The 17,893-nt window shown below is 38.7% G+C and overlaps 1 protein-coding gene across 2 annotated transcripts in view; it reads left to right on the top strand.

Moving 5' to 3' along the window:
* Window positions 1–17,414, top strand: part of nxn (nucleoredoxin) — a 337,134-nt gene extending 319,720 nt beyond the window's left edge. For both annotated transcript variants that reach the window (XM_051930854.1, XM_028806623.2), the window contains exon 8: window positions 16,547–17,414. In XM_051930854.1, coding sequence (XP_051786814.1) covers window positions 16,547–16,729 — 183 coding nt within the window. In that variant the 3' untranslated portion in view covers window positions 16,730–17,414. The remainder of the gene's footprint in view (window positions 1–16,546) is intronic.
* The last annotated feature ends 479 nt before the right edge of the window (window positions 17,415–17,893 follow it).

The raw sequence follows: 17,893 nt of genomic DNA, 5'->3' as shown, positions 1-17,893 counted from the left end.
GGCAGGTGTGGGCAAGTCCATCGTTATGTCACTATCAATTAAGCAAATAAAAGGCCTGGAGTTAATTTGAGGTGTGGTGCTTGCATGTGGAAGATTTTGCTGTGAACAGATAACATGCGGTCAAAGGAGCTCTCCATGCAGGTGAAAGAAGCCATCCTTAAGCTGCGAAAACAGAAAAAACCCATCCGAGAAATTGCTGCAATATTACGAGTGGCAAAATCTACAGTTTGGTACATCCTGAGAAAGAAAGCAAGCACTGGTAAACTCAGCAACGCAAAAAGACCAGGACGTCCACGGAAGACAACAGTGGTAGATGATCGCAGAATCATTTCCATGGTGAAGAGAAACCCCTTCACAACAGCCAACCAAGTGAACAACACTCTCCAGGGCGTATCGAAAAAAGTTGTCTCTGTCCAAATATTTATGGACCTAACTGTATCATGGCCTTTGTAGGGGGGCCCCCTCACATAATCTTGTGGTTCTTTGGGGGACCATGGAGGAATAAAGGTTGAGGACCTCTAATTTAGAGATAACATAGTGTTTAAGAATGTGAAGTTTTGACTCCCCCTTAGTCTGTGGCTGGGAAATACATACGAGAATGCTACTGTTGTTTTTACCATTTAGAAAGGACAATAATGTAATACAAGTTATACATCTAAGGAGATGCATTTCCCTGATTTCTACATTATTAGAGCAGTGGAGGAGGAAGGGCCTTTATGGCATCTCCACCATTCCCTGTTCACTGTGATCACCGACTTCCTCTCCTCCCAAGCTCATTCCCTTGCTGCTATTTTAGATAGCCAGGTTATTGTACAATGAAAAATTCTCAGTGCACCATTAAGTCTATATACTACCCTAGGATATACAGTATAACTTCATGTTACATATTTTTTTCTTTTATTACAGCTGTACTAAAATAAAGAGCAAAAATGAAACAGTACTTGACAAACACAAAATAAAATTTATAGTTGAGCATAAAAAAAAAAAATCATGCCTCCAGAAGACCCAGACGTGCAAAGACCCCTAGTAAAGAAAGAAAGAAAGGAAGGAAGAAAGAATTACCTAGGCCTGGCCATCTATCCCTCAACCAAACCAACAGCAGCTGTCTGTTCCTCAGTGGTTCCAAGATAACTAAATTGTAAAAAGATTTACAGTAATTAGGAGAAAGGGTGTTGGGGTTCTTCCACTGGGATTTCATTGCCAGTTTTCAGCAGTGGTGCCCGAAAAGAAAAGAAATTGTTGAGAAGGTGTGAGAAAGGAAGGAAAAGAGTGCAGAAAAATATGCTAAGGGGGGCTATAATTTGCATATCCTGTCTCACTATTAGATACTGAAGGTTTAATTATACAATAAATGCTTGCAGTAAATAGTGCACACGGACGTATATGGTTCAAAATCATTCTAATGTATGGATTTTTTCTTTTAGGATATTCAGAATCTGTTTAGGGTCTTTTTCCTTGACAGTGGAGCTTTTATCTCATACACATTGTCTCCTTTACTGATTCATAAGCCTCGTTTATCAAGTACTTTGTTTTGTGTCATCCTGTGTATTCCCCTTTGAATCAGCTTTTCTTCTTTATACTCATGTCTCACTTTGTTTAAAGATGATTGTCTTTTTGTCTGTCATGGCTGTTTGATTTCTCTGTTTAATTTCATCAGTTGTCTCAAATACACTGCTTCATGGGGCTTGTGTCTTATCCAATATCTTGGTTATTTATTACTAGTCTGCGCTACTCCCACTTTTTTATTCGTCTAGTCTCATGCATCTTCTTGTCATATTATTTATCATTTGTGTTTAATCCAACCCACCTCACCTGGATCTTTTGCATCTTATGTTGTCTCATTTCGCTTTATGTGTGTCATCTGTTGCATTTTATCATGTACAGTTCATCATTCGCCTTAACATTTTCTTGTTTTCCTTGTCACAGCTTGTCTTTGTGTTCCGCGCCTCTTTTCTCTTACATCTTGTATGTTGCAAGACATCTATTTCATCCTGTTTCATATGTCATGTCTCAGAATATCTTACACACATTGGATATCAGAGAAAAGGCCATGTTAAGACAGGGCAAGAGCGACCTTCTGTCAGCAGGTCAGTAACCTGTCTGCTTTCAACACATCCTGGGGGCATCTGTGTAATTAATTTTGTAATACCCCTTGTCCTATATTACGCTTGTCACTTTATATCACATCAGTATTTCTCTCCTTGGTCAACTTGCATGGATTATGGGGGTGGGGGGTTATTGTCCTCATGATGCCATCAAAACCTTGGCTGCAGGGTTCTGCTATAAATTTCTCTATTGCACTACATGCTGCCTGCTGGGTTGAATATTAAAGCCATAATTACCGCATCAACTAATCCCTCAGAAGAATGCAATTTGTTCTACATTTGGAAGGCCTCTGCACTCACTTGCAGGAGGTATTTGTTTGTGATTTCATTGCAAATTCAGAAAAGGATTAAGTTTCATTAGTTATGAAGAACATCAAGCACATCTGGATGCAGTCTGTTGTTGGGCAGCAAGGACATTTAACTCTGTTGTAGCAGATTAGATGGAGGTCAGCTGAATTCTAATTTCCTCTCAAAAAGTCCTATCCATCAGTGTGAAAATTAGGTAGTGCTAACTGGAATTCTGCTATTTACTTAGGAAAGGATACACACTTTGTATGGAAATGATATAATTGAGTGTGTAATCTTCAGCATGTGAGTATTTACAGGACCATGAAAAACTATTTGACTGCTGTCTTGGTTCCCTCCTCCACGGTGATTGCCATCATGTGCGACCAGAACCTAATGTAAGAAAAAAAGGAATACTAAAATCCTACCAAAAAATTGAGAAAGTTCATCCTTTTAAACTGAAGTATAGCCTTTTAAATACACAGTTTAAAATTTCATGAAAAGGAGTTGCTTTGACCCCTCATATCTCAGGGGGTGAACCCCTGGGGTCGGTTGATGTGGCATGCACAACTTCAAGTCTTTCTGATCGTTTTTGCTGAATACGCCTATTGGTTTACTCTTAATCATTAAAGCATAATTTCCTGCACAAAATATGGTCCAAAAATAGCCTAAACTTAAATGTTTTTTTTGGGTCTAGAGGGCCAAAAATAAAGGGTAACCCCAAAAAGCTTGACATCTTGCATAATTGGATATCAAAATGAGTCGAAAGGTACATCATAAGTTGGCGTTTTCCTGTTCTGTTGAGCCAGGAGGCACTGGACAGAAAAAAGCTAAAGTGATTTCATAAGTGTTTATAGGTAATTCTTACGAGCACAATAACTGTTCAGGCAGTATGGAAGTGGCTAGCTGTACAATGACATATTAAAGTAGAGTGCAACATGAGTACAACGTGGCAAGCTTCTTAATAATAATTCACTCCATCTTTAAGAGATATTGCACTATTTACAGAGTGCACTATCCCATTCTGCTTTACTGTGCAGATATTATTACAGCAAGTTATCAATCTGAAAAAAACAAAATCAGAATCAGCTTTATTGGCCAAGTATATGTACACATACAAGGAATTGGACTCCGGTTTTACCTAGTATTGTCCCTGATGCTGTGAGATTGACTTAAGTGTTCATGAGAGTGATGGCCTGAGGAAAGAAACTGTTCACATGTCTGGTAGTTTTGGCGTACAGTGCTCTGTAGCACCTACCAGAGGGAAGAAGTTGAAAAAGGTTGTAACCAGGGTGTGATGGGTCTGCAATGATGTTTTCTGCCCGTTTCCTGACTCGAGATCTGTATAAGTCTTGAATGGAGGGCAGATCAACACCAATGATTTTTTCTGCAATCCTGACTGCCCGTTGAAGTCTGTTCCTGTCCTGTTTTGTGGCTGAGCCAAACCAGACTGTGATAGATGAACAGAGAACAGACTGGATTACTGCAGAGTAAAATTGGATGAGCAGCTCCTGAGGCAGGTTGAACTTCCTGAGCTGGCGCAGGAAGTACAACCTCTGCTGGGCCTTTTTAACAATTGTGTTTATGTTTAGTTCCCACTTTAGGTCCTGGGAAATTGTGGATCCCAGAAACCTAAAGTTTTCCACAGCAGACACAATGCTGTTGAGTAGTGTGAGAGGGGGCAGCACTGGGGGGCTCCTCCTGAAGTCCACTGTTATCTCCACAGTTTTAAGCTTGTTCAGCTCCAGGTTGTTTTGACCACACCAGAGGGCCAGCTGTTCGACCTCTCGTCTGTATACAGACTCGTCACTGTCCTTGATGAGGCCAATGACTGTCATATCATCTGCGAACTTCAGGATTTTAACAGACGGGTCTCTTGAGGTGCAGTCATTTGTGTAGAGGGAGAAGAGCAGAGGAGAGAGGACACATCCCTGGGGGGCGCCAGTGCTGACTGTTCGTGTGCTGGATGTGATTTTTCCCAGTCTCACTTGCTGCTTCTTATCTGTCAGGAAGTTTTTGATCCACTGGGAGATAGGAGCTGGTACAGTGAGCCAAGTGAGTTTGGTGTGGAGGACTTCTGGAATGATAGTATTGAACGCCGAACTGAAGTCCACAAATGGGATCCTAGCATATGTCCCTGGAGAGTCGAGATGTTGCAGAATGTAGTGCAGTCCCATTTTGATTGCATCATCCACTGACCTGTTTGCTCGGTAAGCAAACTGTAGGGGGTCAAGCAGGGGGTCTGTAATGTCCTTGAGGTAGGTCAACACCAGTCTTTCAAAGGATTTCATGACCACAGACGTCAGGGCGACTGGCCTGTGGTCATTTAACCCTGCGATGGAGGTTTTCTTTGGAACCGGGATAATTGTGGAACGCTTAAGGCAGGAGGGAACTTCGCATAGCTCCAGGGATCTGTTGAAGATCTGTGTGAATATGGGGGCCAGCTGATCAGCACAGACTTTAAGACAGGAGGGTGACACACCATCTGGACCTGGTGCCTTCCTGATCTTCTGTCTCCTGAAGAGCTGACTCACGTCCCCTTCACAGATCCTGAGTGCAGGTATGGTGTCAGTGGGGAGGGGCAGGGGCTTGGTAGTGAGTGCTGGGAGTGTATTTTGATTGGCGTGGGTGAGAGGTGTGAAAGAAGGATTATCAAACCTGCAGTAGAACAAATTCAGCTCATTGGCCAGTTGATGGTTCTCTTCAGTATGGGGGGATGGTTTCCTGTAGTTGGTGATGTCTTTCAAACCTCTCCACACTGATGCAGGGTCGTTGGCTGTAAACCTATTTTCCAGCTTTTCAGTGTAGCACCTCTTTGCTACTCTGATCTCCTTTGTCAATGTGTTTCTGGCTTGATTATACAGGATTCTGTCCCCACTTCTGTAGGCCTTCTCCTTAGCCTTACGAAGCTGCCTGAGTTTTGTAGTAAACCAGGGTTTGTTGTTGTTGTATGTGCGAAAAGTTTTCATGGGCACACACATATCCTCACAAAAACTGACGTAGGATGTCACAGTGTCAGTAAGCTCATCCAGGTCTATCGCTGCAGACTCAAAAAAACACTCCAATCAGTACAGTCAAAGCAGGCTTGTAGTTCCAGCTTTGCCTCGTTGGTCCATCTCTTCACCGTTTTCACCACAGGCTTTGCAGATCTTAAGTTCTGCCTGTAAGTCGGGAGAAGATGAACCAAACAGTGGTCAGAGAGTCCCAGGGCAGCACGAGGGACAGAGCGATAAGCATCCTTTAATGTAGTGTAGCAGTGGTCCAGTGTGTTTTTGTCCCTGGTAGGACACTTAATATGCTGACTGAATTTTGGCAGTGGAAAAAGTCAAAATAACAATACGGTCATGATTAGGGATGAGTTTAATTAGAAATTAATTTGTTGACATGATGTAAATTGATATGCCGAATGTAAGTTCTTCCTGTGAAATTTCTCTGTAGCCATTGGGATGTGGTAGACATCAGGCAGAAAAGCAGCACATTTATGAGGATACAGAGTGAAAGGTGCTTTATAACCAAGCACATCTCAAATGGTGTGTTCTTTTAATTTTGTAGCAAAATGGGTATAATGTGTGGTTAGTGCCATTCAGAATTGATTTTGATACTGCATTTTTTTTTATTTGTATTTATTATATATCCACCCATATTGTCACCCACGCATCCAGTTCAGGACTAAGTAACAATGGACCGTGAGCAAGGCACAAAGACCCTCATAACAGTCCATTTAAAATTGTCTAACACACACCTGTTAGGGATGCTGGATGTAAGCCAATACAAGCACTGGAAGAAGCCTGCAAAATCTGCAGCCAAACCGGAACTGCCACCCTGGGATATCAAAGTGTTAAAATAAGCAAAACCAAAGACAACCTGAAAGGCAAAGGGGAAAGTCTGGGTTTCAGGTGAGGTGTGACAGTTAACAGTGACAAAGCTAGGGAGACAACCGCACAATTAATTGGGCACCGAGTTCTTTAAACTTTGGAATTGTGAGAAGGCCAGCATCTGGCACAACGATTAGAGGTAAGCGTTGATAATTGATTAGACACAGTGGTGAGCGAGACAGCTTTTTACTGTTAGTGGGAAAGGTGTGAAGATAATTACATATCAGTCAAGCTAGTTGAGGGCCAGTAGAATCGACATTTTGGGTCCATGTTAAACCTCAGGCAGTAGCTGGAGAATGTTAATACTTCAGAATGAAGGACAATTGCAAAAAGACTAATATTAATCCAACCAATAGGAAATGGAGACAGGACAGATTGTTTCTTTATCAAAGAAGGTTAGGTAGAGTTGGACTGTGGTGGCATTTAATAAGTTATAGAACGATGTTTTGAAATCAGTCAAGAATTTACCTTAAAAGTTTACAATGTTGGCTAATGGCTCCAAGATGACTGAAGACAATGGGCTATTCATGTAAACAGGTACAATTCATCTAGAAATAGTCACGTTTTTTGATTTGAACTATCAGCTCCAAGTAAAGCAATTCAGTTTTGTTAGCGTTCTTCAGGATATCATTGTGACAGGTAGCAAACCTGTGGTAAGGTTCTGCGGTTATCTATTGACATCAATAGTGAGGCATTGTTCTATCAACAAAAGTAATTTGCGTGGCAGCAAAAACACTTTTTACAAGAACCAAATGTAGCTTAAACAATGGCTGGCTTAAAGTGTACTCTTGAATGAAGAGCACAGTGAAATCTCATGGATAGTACACCATCTGGTGGGCAGATGTGAAAATCTGACTTTCTGGGGGTTTTTGAGACCTGAATGCAGCACAATTAAGACAGATTTTATTTTCATGCTGTAGTCCTTGAATAACTTGTACATAAAGTGTTTTGAATTGCCACACTAATCACGCACAGCATTAAATTAGGCACTGTGTCATATGTGGATTGAAATAAAAAGATTCTCATCATTTGCTAAATACTAATAAATGCAACATTACCCTGAGATTTGGGACATAAACATCACTCTCTTTTAGAACTCTTTTCCCCTCGTGCCTATAAAATTTCATGATGTTTAATTAACATTGAGCTTTTAGTAAATAGCATTTAAAAAGAGTAATGTGTGAAAAATAAGGGAGACTGACCTAATCACTACCATTCAAATATTAATTTTAAGATTCTACGTTCCACCTTAGATTTCTGTTGGTAGCTGCTGTGTTACTGTAAACTGATCATTTTAACAAATTGTGTATGTTTAAAATATTTTTACCTTTTAGTCATTTACTTTTTAGTTCAGTTCAACATATTCTATATTCTTTTAGCCAGCAGCCTTACCACATGCACTTCGGAGACGGTCATCCTCCTGAAGCTAAGCATGTCCTGGCTCAGGGAGAACATGGATGGGAGACCAACCAGGAAAAGCTTGGGCTGCTACTGAATGAGATGTTGGTTAGGCCAGCAGGGGTCACTTACCCTGAGGTCTGAATGTGGCTCTCAGTGCCACAGTGTAGTGACAGGGACACTGTGCTGTCCTTCAGATGAGATGTAAAACTGAGATCCTGACTCTCCTTGGTCATAAAAGACCGATGGGCATCCTTTATAAAGAGCAGAGTATATCCCAATGTTCTGGCTGAATTGCCCACCACAGTCTAGTCATTCTGGCCCCCTAATATTCCCATTACTAATTGTCGCCCTCTCTCTTACCCCTTCACCACCCTAACAGCTAATGAATGTGTTGTGAGCGTACTGAAGTGAAAATGGCTGCCATCACATCATCCAGGTGGATGCTGCACATTAGTGGTGGTTGAAGTGGCTCTTCATTCACTATGTAAAGTGCTTTGAGTAGTAAGAAAAGTGGTATATAAATGTAAAGAATTATTATTATTTTAAAGAACATTTCCATCTATTAGTGCAGTGCAGAAAACATAGTTAAAACAATAGATTAGTTGTGTAGTTAAAATCAAATACACAGTGAAATTCAACTAATACTCCAATATAATCTGAATATAAACATGAAATATGTAAAAAATAAAATGTAAATTTTCTGTTATTCAGATACTAATAATAATCTAATTAGATTCCTAACGCATCAAAAAGAATTCTAGTCTCCAATAGTAGCTGACTTCCAAACTCACTATGCAGTTTTTTTTCTCTGCACTTCATTACATTTTAGGTAATTTCTGGAAAATTCCAGCAGGATCCCATAAGGTTCCGTCAGTTTTATCATTGAGAATGAAGTATACACAGCAAAATACACAACCAATCAGGAATCACACTAAGCACGATTTTGTTTTGTTTTTTTCTTGCAGTGTTCCTGGAAGTAACTGTGAAATTTATTTGCTTATTTGATTTCTTTTGTCTATAAAGACCTTACATCACAGGCGGCTGGCTAATGATTGGTCACAGTTTGTATTGTCATGCTGATAGAAGCCTGTACTAAAGCATTATTCCTGTGCACTTGTAACACTCACTTTAATTGTTTGGATTGGGTTTGTTATGTGCAACACTCATTTTTTGCATAAACTGAAATAGAAAGTTCATTTGACCAAAGGCAAAGTTCAGATACTTACAGCAGTGCTCTGTGTGATACCGAACAAAGTACCGCTCACTGGTAAGTATCAAAGAAAATGTGAAAGAGGACATTCTGCATAGTTGAAGGCAGAAACAAGAAAAAAAAATAACTCAAGCAAGTGTGTTAAAAAGCAGCAAAAAAGAACAATTAGAACCACAGCAATTTACTTCATACCTAGACTGTAAGTAAGAGACACAAACATTATGTTCAATGTACAAGCACCATCTCCTTTAGGGTTCTTATTTGTATTTGAAAAATATCAGGAATCAGTTTGTTGTCTTCATTATAAAGGCTTACTAACAGCCAAATAAAAAACTATTACCAAAATGAACAGTAGCTCCACTAACAAGAGTACACTCTACTGAAGGTTCCATAGCCTTGATTCAAATGTTAAAATTGATTTAGCCAGTCTAATGTTGGTCAGAAGGTTATTTGAGTTTGGATGTCCAGTCTCAGCAATTGTAGTCATCCTTTGAACTTTAAGAAGACCTGCATTTTTCAGGTTGTACTTTGGGGTATATTTATTAATATGCCGTGTAATGTAAGGCAGAAATAGAACATTTGAGGCTTTTGTATGTCAAATGGAGGACACTGACACGGGTTCTGAACACAACTGAAAGCCAGTGTAGACATATTAGAGCTGGAGTTTGATGGATTAATCAAAAGACGTTACTTTTACTGTCACTTGAGGCAGGTTCAGTGTTGGTTGTGGGGTTCAAAAATAATGAGAGGTATATCAAACGCTGGGTGTGACTTCTCATATAAATCAACATGATCTATTATTTTATTTTACAGTTTATCAACTTTAACCTATTGTACACTTTTGCAGCCCAGTGATGGACTGGCACCTTATCCGGAGCTGTTTTCTGCCTTATCCATAGTATTGCTGCTGTTGCCCCCTACAATCCAGAATTAGATTAAGTGAGTTTAATTGATGTAGCGTGGATAATCATGAAATACTTTAGAACACACACACAAATAAATACAGTATGGTCATTTTTGATACAAAACTTTTGAAACTTGGGGAGCTACATCAAGTTCAGATTCAGTTTATTCAGAACACTAGGAACAACATTGTGAGCAGGATAGTAAAATATGTTATGGGAATGCAAGACAGAGAAAGGTGGGTTTTCTGCCATGAGCACTATGGATGGATCTAAAGAGAGAGCGCTTCAGCGTGAGGGGAATCCGAACACCTCCAAACGAGGCTTCAGAATTGACAGATCCTGTTTTAGAAGGTATCTAGTCGGCTGATAAATGATGCATAGTCTGGACTGGGAACTGACAGCTTTGAAAATCAGTAACAGAAGTGTGGAAATAATTTGATATCAGACTGGAAACCCATTTCATCGTGTCAGTTCAGGCAGCTACTTATTTAACAAACTGTTGAAATATGTTAGTGATTCAAGTAGAAAAACTATTAGAGAATTACAGTAGTCTGTTTAAGAGTTCGTGCAACCATAACAATATTTAACTGTTAAAAAAATTACGTGTGGCAGGTAAAAAGATCATGGACATTAGCAACTACTTTATGAGTTGCATGAGTTGTCAGAAAAGAATTAATCTAATAATAAAGTATTATGATACTTTAGCAGTAAAATGGAGATAGTGGCCTGCAGTTGTTAAGTAAATACACATACACTGTATGTATGTATGTGTGCGTGCGTGTGTGTGTCAGACACTGACATCCGAGGTTCGATCCCCACAAGGGGAAAGCAAAGGTGTGTACACCTGATAAGCCCCAATTATGGCAAAACGTGTTGTTTACTCTTTGTATTATTTGATAGGTACTCTAAAACACACATATATATACACACACATATATATTTACTGTATATAGGTTCAACATGTGCATTCAGAGATTCTCTTCTGCATACCTCAGTTGTAACGAGTGGTTATTTGAGTTACTGTTGCCTTTCTATCAGCTCAAACCAGTCTGGCCATTCTCTTCTGACCTCAACAAGGCATTTTTGCCCAGAGAACTGCCACTCGTTGGATTTTTTCCCTTTTTTGGACCATTTTATGTAAACCATAGAGATGGTTATGCGTGAAAATCCCAGTAGATCAGCAGTTTCTGGCACCAACAACCATACCCCGTTCAAAGTCACTTAAATCAACTTTCTTCCCCATTCTGATGCTCGGTTTGAACTTTAGCAGATCGCCTTGACAATGTCTGCATGCCTAAATGCAGTGAGTTGCTACCATGTGAGGCGACTCTCTTTTTTGCTTGGTGCGTGTGAATGTATACAGTATATTCTTTGGCCTTTAAAAGTTACTAGAAGTAACGTCAGGTCTCAGTCCCACTCATCAATATAGTCACAAAATTTAATATCAAAAAGACTGAGCTTTGAATTGAAGAAGTAGACAACTTTCAGTGCCTATGGCCACCCTGTTTGATTGAAGATTTCAGTTTTATTATTGTGCTGTGAATCATTAATTGATCTTTATTCTCCCTCTATGCTTCTCTTCATTCCTCTTGAGCAAAGATTACCTGAATCAAAATAATAGTTGGTAGGATCTGGTTACTTGCACACCATTATGATGGACTGAGCTTGTCTCACAATGCATGTATATATATATATATATATATATATATATATTTTTTTTTTTTTTTTGGACTGGTTCTCTTTTGTAATAGACCATTTGGGGTTTTCAACCCCTGCAGTCAGTCAAAACATACTTTTGCTACAAAGAAGCCTTATTCACTTACTTTTTCAACTTCTCCCTTTATTTGTAGCACTTTGCTCAGGTTTATTTTTATAACTGAAACATACCCAGTAGCTCTCACCACTGAAACTTGTTTCACGAGAGCTCAGTTAAACTATTGAGACTTCCTCTCTTTTCCAGTGTGTGAAGGTTAAGAAAATAAATCTGCTCTGCTATCTTTGTGTTCATTAGAAAGCACAGCTGCTTTGGTGACCCTGCCAGCTCAGAATAGATGGGATCACATCATCCTCTTTCTTTTCATGCTCACATGGCTCCCTTTTTTCACAAATCAACCTTGGTTTTCATGAAAGGCATCTACTCGGCTCCTGTTCTTATGGTTTTTCAGGAATTAAGGTTAAACAGTGGTGCGACTTTATATTTGCTGACTTTACGCATTTTCACAGGCCAATAAAGCGAGGTTCTATTAAACATAAGAAAAACAACAGAAGGGAGATGATCTCTCTGTGATTTATTATTCATTCAATAAGCATTGTATGAAGCACTGTTTTAAAGAATGCGACAAGGCAATTAGCATTATGGTGCCACATTGCACAAGAACCCCTTAGAATGATGACAAATATAAGCATTTCTGTATCTGTGTTTAATAGGATGTTGACTCCATCTTTTTATAAAGCATTTTATTTTCTTCTAATATTCACATGTCCGCTGCCAAGCTGTCCTCTTTATTTGTGTCCCTTTGCCATGGTGAAAAATAGAAGTGGTCAGTAAATGTCAAGAGATTGAAATGTGGGTCATATCTAGAGACAGAAATGAGATTCAAGGGGCTGATAACAATACATTTAAATGTATCTTGTGTGTGTGTATCCTTGTGTGCTGTGCCAGTTTAGGATTTCACTGGAACTCCCCACTTCTGTCACTTCCTTGTGCACCAAAATTCTAACAAAGTATAATCATTGGGAAAAAAAATAATCACCTGTATTGATAAGAAAATTTTCAAGAAATGGCGATATATAAATGTATTGATGATGCTGTGTATTTATGTCCACTTGTGTAGTGGTGGCATTGAGGGCAGCATTTTTCCTTTTAACATGTTGCCATTTATTAAGAGATGTTTTTGACTGGTTACTGCTAATTAAACAGTAAAGACCTTCTTGGACCCACTCGCAAAGAATTTGAATAAGAATTAAAAGGCCACTGACCAATTGTACACATTAAGTACTTAAAAAAAAAAAAACAAAAAGAGGTTGCCAGTGTAAATTGATTGGAAGTAGTGTGTGGCGTTGTGGAGGACTGAGATATCCTGGCTGTTTAAACTTTACATGGTACCATCTGCTCCAAATTGCTTTTATTAAAAAGTGACAGTTGGCTGCCTTAGACCACAAGCAAGAACTATGGCTTTGTGGAGAATGAGGTCACTTTCACTGCGTTTGGGTATACAGTACCTATTCCAAATTAAAATTCACAATGTTGACATGAACATTCCACATATACACATACCTTTGTTTGCTGAACATCCTCATTCGGCCTGAGACACATCATTGTTTACTATGGTTGTAGCAGAAATTGTGCTCCATGCAGAACTCACACGTTCATGAAAGTGAACAATATCTTCTAACAACGTAATCAAGTGTGCTGGGAATTAACAGAACTGGGACACCACAGAGAATGTAAGGGCAGTTGCAGACCACTACATACTGACCCTCTCCCATCCACCAAGTACGTGGCCCTATGCAGCATTAACATCTTTAATTTGCTGCATACGCTGCTTTGAAATAATTGGTTTAATGGACAACTTTTATCTGCTTATCAATCTGATTAATAAAAAAAAAAAAATTTAAGTCACTGAAACAAACAGTTAACCATTGTTTAGTTAGAAAAAAATATTGTGTGGAAAACCTCAATAAAACATTTAAAAGCCTAATGTGCTACATCTGACTGTTTTATTATCCACTTTTTACATACTGCAAAAAAATGTACACTTTTATGATTTTTTGACATTGCAATAACCCAGCCTGTCACACCCTGGAAAAGATACACAGAAAACAGTCTTTGGAAAAGTTACGCATGCTGTGCTGCAAGGAGATCAGAAGTAACACGAATTGAGACCTCATTAGCACTGACTGAACTTGCCAGTCATCATTAGATCACATGTGCTACACATAAACCATGTTTTACTAATTAATGATTATGATTGCTTTAAAATGTCAAAAGTAATCATCAGTCATGCACCCCCTGCACAGTTTAGTGTGAGGCCGCTAACTCTGTTGCAGAATCATTACTAATGAAGAATACGGAGGTTTGTCAGCAACGGCATACAACTGTAAAGCACTAGGACGGCGCCTCTACTCTGTTCACTCAGCGTGTCACTTAATCCGCCAGTACTCCACATGCAGTGGTTATATAGAGACAAGTCTGTTAGGTACGTTTGAATTATAATTTAATTTGGATAATAATATCAGAAATAAAAACACAAAGTGAATCTTGCTTAATGCAAAGTGGGGAAAAAACTGCACTTTTTTTCTACTTTGATTTGCTGTAACTTATATATTATTAACGGATTTGTTTGTTAAATGCCTTATACTATAATTAATTATAAAACTAAATAAGACATAATGACAATAAAAAATATACAAATATATATTACGTATTTCCATATACCAGTATATATTTATGTATATGTTTACATCTAGATAGATAGATACAGTATACTGGTATATGAAAATATGCAAACATTTGTAATTTTTACACTTTCATTTACATTTTCGGCATGTGTTTTTTGTTTTGTTTTTTTTTTGGGGTCAATAAATGTTACTGTACATAGTCTAAACAATGCTTCAGAAAGACAGACTGAACGCTTTCACTCTTTCCTGTGCAGGTGAAGTGCCACACCGTGTTGTGCTGTTAACGTTGGCTGGATTGCTCCTGAAGAGCACTTAAAATGTCACTTTTGAGCGAGTACTGGTTATGTTTGATGTGGCATGGATTTGAATATTTACAGCCAAGTGTTCACTTCTTGTATTAGAAACCTTACTGCCAATCACTAATGTGGATATTGTATGAGAACTGTCTTCAGTGTACAGTTGTGTTTGAGAGTCTCAAATATCTTCTTCAGAACAAACTGAACTGTCCAATAAACGAAAGAGAAAAATGTCCCGAACAATATGCGAACAGAAATGCAAAAAAGCAACATGTATAGAATGTAACTTAGAGAATAAAGTAATTCGTAATATTGTTTTTGACAAGATGTTAATGTAATTTAATTTTTTATTTACTTTTTATTACATTTTACTTTTTTAGTTCTACTTTCCTTTCACATACAGTTCACAAAAATCACATTTCATAACCATGAAGCTCACTGAAAAGAGTGTTTTGAAGTTTTCAAAGTTTTCGGGAGGAAGGTTGAAAGAAACCAACATAATTTCTTAAGGGTTTGGCAACACCGTGCACCTCCCCAACCCCACTTGGACCCATATATCTCTCAGAAAAGGGTCTAGGTCGGGAAACTGTCTTTTGAAAATTTAGCATGACTAAACACAACCCACTGTGAGATAAAAAGACGTACTCATGGGTAATCTACCAAGGCAATGAAATTGTTATCCAAATTAGCGGAAAACAAAATGCCATTCCTGCAGGCTTAGATGAGGTCCTACTTTGGCCAGTGAAAAACTTTATCCACATTAAAAAAACATGTCCTTCTGTCAGCCCCAATGTTCTGCTGCCTGATGGGAAATGTAGTTCACATAAAGGTAACTGGATTTTGGATTGCCTCCACCATTACAGCCCCTCTCTCCAATACGCCACATAGCCTATAAATTAAATTGGACCAACAGCAACATGAAAATGGATTTGGCGAATAAACACCCTACAAATTTATTTGTATAGATAAGCACAAGAAGTAGAAGTAGTAGCATTAAATGAAATACTTGTAAATACTTATTTAGAATCAGAATGGTATTTTTATTAACACTGTAGATTTTAATGAAGCTAGCAACATTGTCAGAGTTTCTTCTGTGCAGAGGATGTGAAGTAATAAAACCTCTGGAAAAATGCAACAGAAACAGCAGTCTGGCACATGAATGAAAATCCATATTTTTACTGCACTTCAATTGGTCCCTAAGTGTGCGGAGATGTGGTTGTTAAAGCAAAAGTGCAAGCAAACTGTTCAGGAGACTTGGACTTCACTGCCTTGCTGTGTTCAGCAGCTGCCACATGGGAGCCCATAAAACATCAACAGTTATTTATTACCAGTTTCCTTGCTTATTTTTTGAATAGTTTTCTGGGGGTTTCTTGATTTTTTTTTTTCTCTCTCAAATCAGTCAGGCCGCCAGTTCTCTGCCTCAGCATGCACTTTTACTAATAAGAGATTCAAATTCCTACTCTTCAATTCAATCCATTGTGTAGCAGATGGCTGAGTAACTTTGTATTTTTTTTCTGTATGCTGTTTAGCATCAGTGCTATCACCCATATAAACTCTTGAGGAGCCAACCAGGGAGTCCTCCTCTTGGCACAGTTTAAGTCGGAGGAAGCGATGAACCCCTTTGAGTTATGGTCTTTAACCTACAAAGCTGAGCTGATAGGCAACAAAGGACCCATTGTGAATCAACGTCTGAGCTGAGAATTGGCTAATCCCTCAACTACATATGGATCACCCGCTCTCAAAATGAACTGCTTTAGTGACACAAATAGGATTTCAACTGGCGACTTCATAGTTTTACAACATCCTTATCAGCCGGAGGAAAAAGTACCCCAAGAGACATTGAGGGAAATTTGGATTTCCTGCGTCCGCATATTTTCCTCATAATCCTTTACTGCCGGTTAAGTTTGACTCTACGCTTCCTCCTTTACGAAAGGAATGACCTGTAGTCAATAATCCAACATTAAAGACAGCATTAATAGGAGCGGAATTAAAGATGGCCAGCCAGACAGCAAACTGAATTTGTTTTACATCTCCATGCTGATTTTTGTTTTTTTTCTCTTCTTTTCAGGATGATATGACTGATTCCTTGAGAGATTACACCAATCTTCCTGAAGCGGCTCCACTACTCACCATCCTTGATATGTCGGCCCGGGCCAAATATGTTCTTGATGTGGAGGAGATTACACCAAGTATTGTAGAGCACTTTGTGGATGACTTTTTAGCTGAGAAACTAAAACCTGAGCCCATATAATTCAGACTGTCATCACCCCCTTCCACCCAAGCCCTTCCACATGCCAGCGTGACGACAGACTGTATTTCAAAGTCAGCGCCTTGCTTTAGTCTGTTCTTCTTATGTGTTCTAACATAAAAACAATAATGCAGCACCTGACATGGATCTGTACGTTTCAGTTAGTGTAAGTAGGACCACCAGCTTATTTTAGAAGATGCCAAACTGACCGCAAGCCACAGGATCTCCCTTTCATTTTTTTTTTGTTTTTATATTTTATTTTATAAAGAACATTTTTTTCACAAGAGATTTGATTTGGCAACAAAAGTAATAAATATGTTTTTTTAAACTTTAGTCTTCTGAAAATCTATTGTGTTTTTCTGCTGCTGGAAGCACCAACTGTTCTTTGTGGTCTTTTAATAGGCACAGTGGTTTTTATTCAACATTACAATTTGGAATATCAGCTTTTCTTAGCATCCCATCTTGGCCAGAATACTACAAGTATGCCACCATGTTGTGTGGTGTGGGCAGCATGACTTAAACTGTAATACACAAATGTGTCCGTATAAACTACTCCATGGACTCACTGTGAGACGGTGAGCATGTCGCTTAAACTTCCAGTGCTTTAACATTTACAACTTTGCAAATGATTCATAGAAAGTGATTTTAAATAAAGCTGTCTTTTAAATAAATATTACTGTACCACTGATGTTCAATGTCTAAATGATAGTTTTGTGGTGCTTTAAAAGCAAAAGATTTCGCTGTTCTGCCATCAAAATACAAAATTTCACTTCCAGACTCTGCATTGATTCCTGGGAATTATGCTCTCTCCTCTTTAGTCCCTCAGGATGGCGCTACACAGAGATGGACTGCAGCTGAACAAGTAAGGTAAAGGCTTTTAACACATAATTAAAATGGAGAGATTAGATGTCATGTTATTAATGATCAGAGGAGGGGCTATGGTGGCCCAAGCTCCTCCCTCTTTCTCCTGATTGGCCCGAGTTCCCTTTCCTCCACTGGAATTTAATTGATTGCTTCTTATAATGAAACAGAGAAAAAGCAGCAATATGTGACATGCCATGCTACTCTCTACTAGACCATTGTTTATTTCTATAAGGGATATTTAGTATTAATTCCACAAAAAATGTATAATAAATGTGTTCTAGTCATGTTTAAATGGCTGGATAG

This window comes from Erpetoichthys calabaricus, chromosome 8 (genome assembly GCF_900747795.2).
Source record: "Erpetoichthys calabaricus chromosome 8, fErpCal1.3, whole genome shotgun sequence".
NCBI lineage: Eukaryota > Metazoa > Chordata > Cladistia > Polypteriformes > Polypteridae > Erpetoichthys > Erpetoichthys calabaricus.
This window is presented reverse-complemented; position numbering and strand designations above follow the sequence as displayed.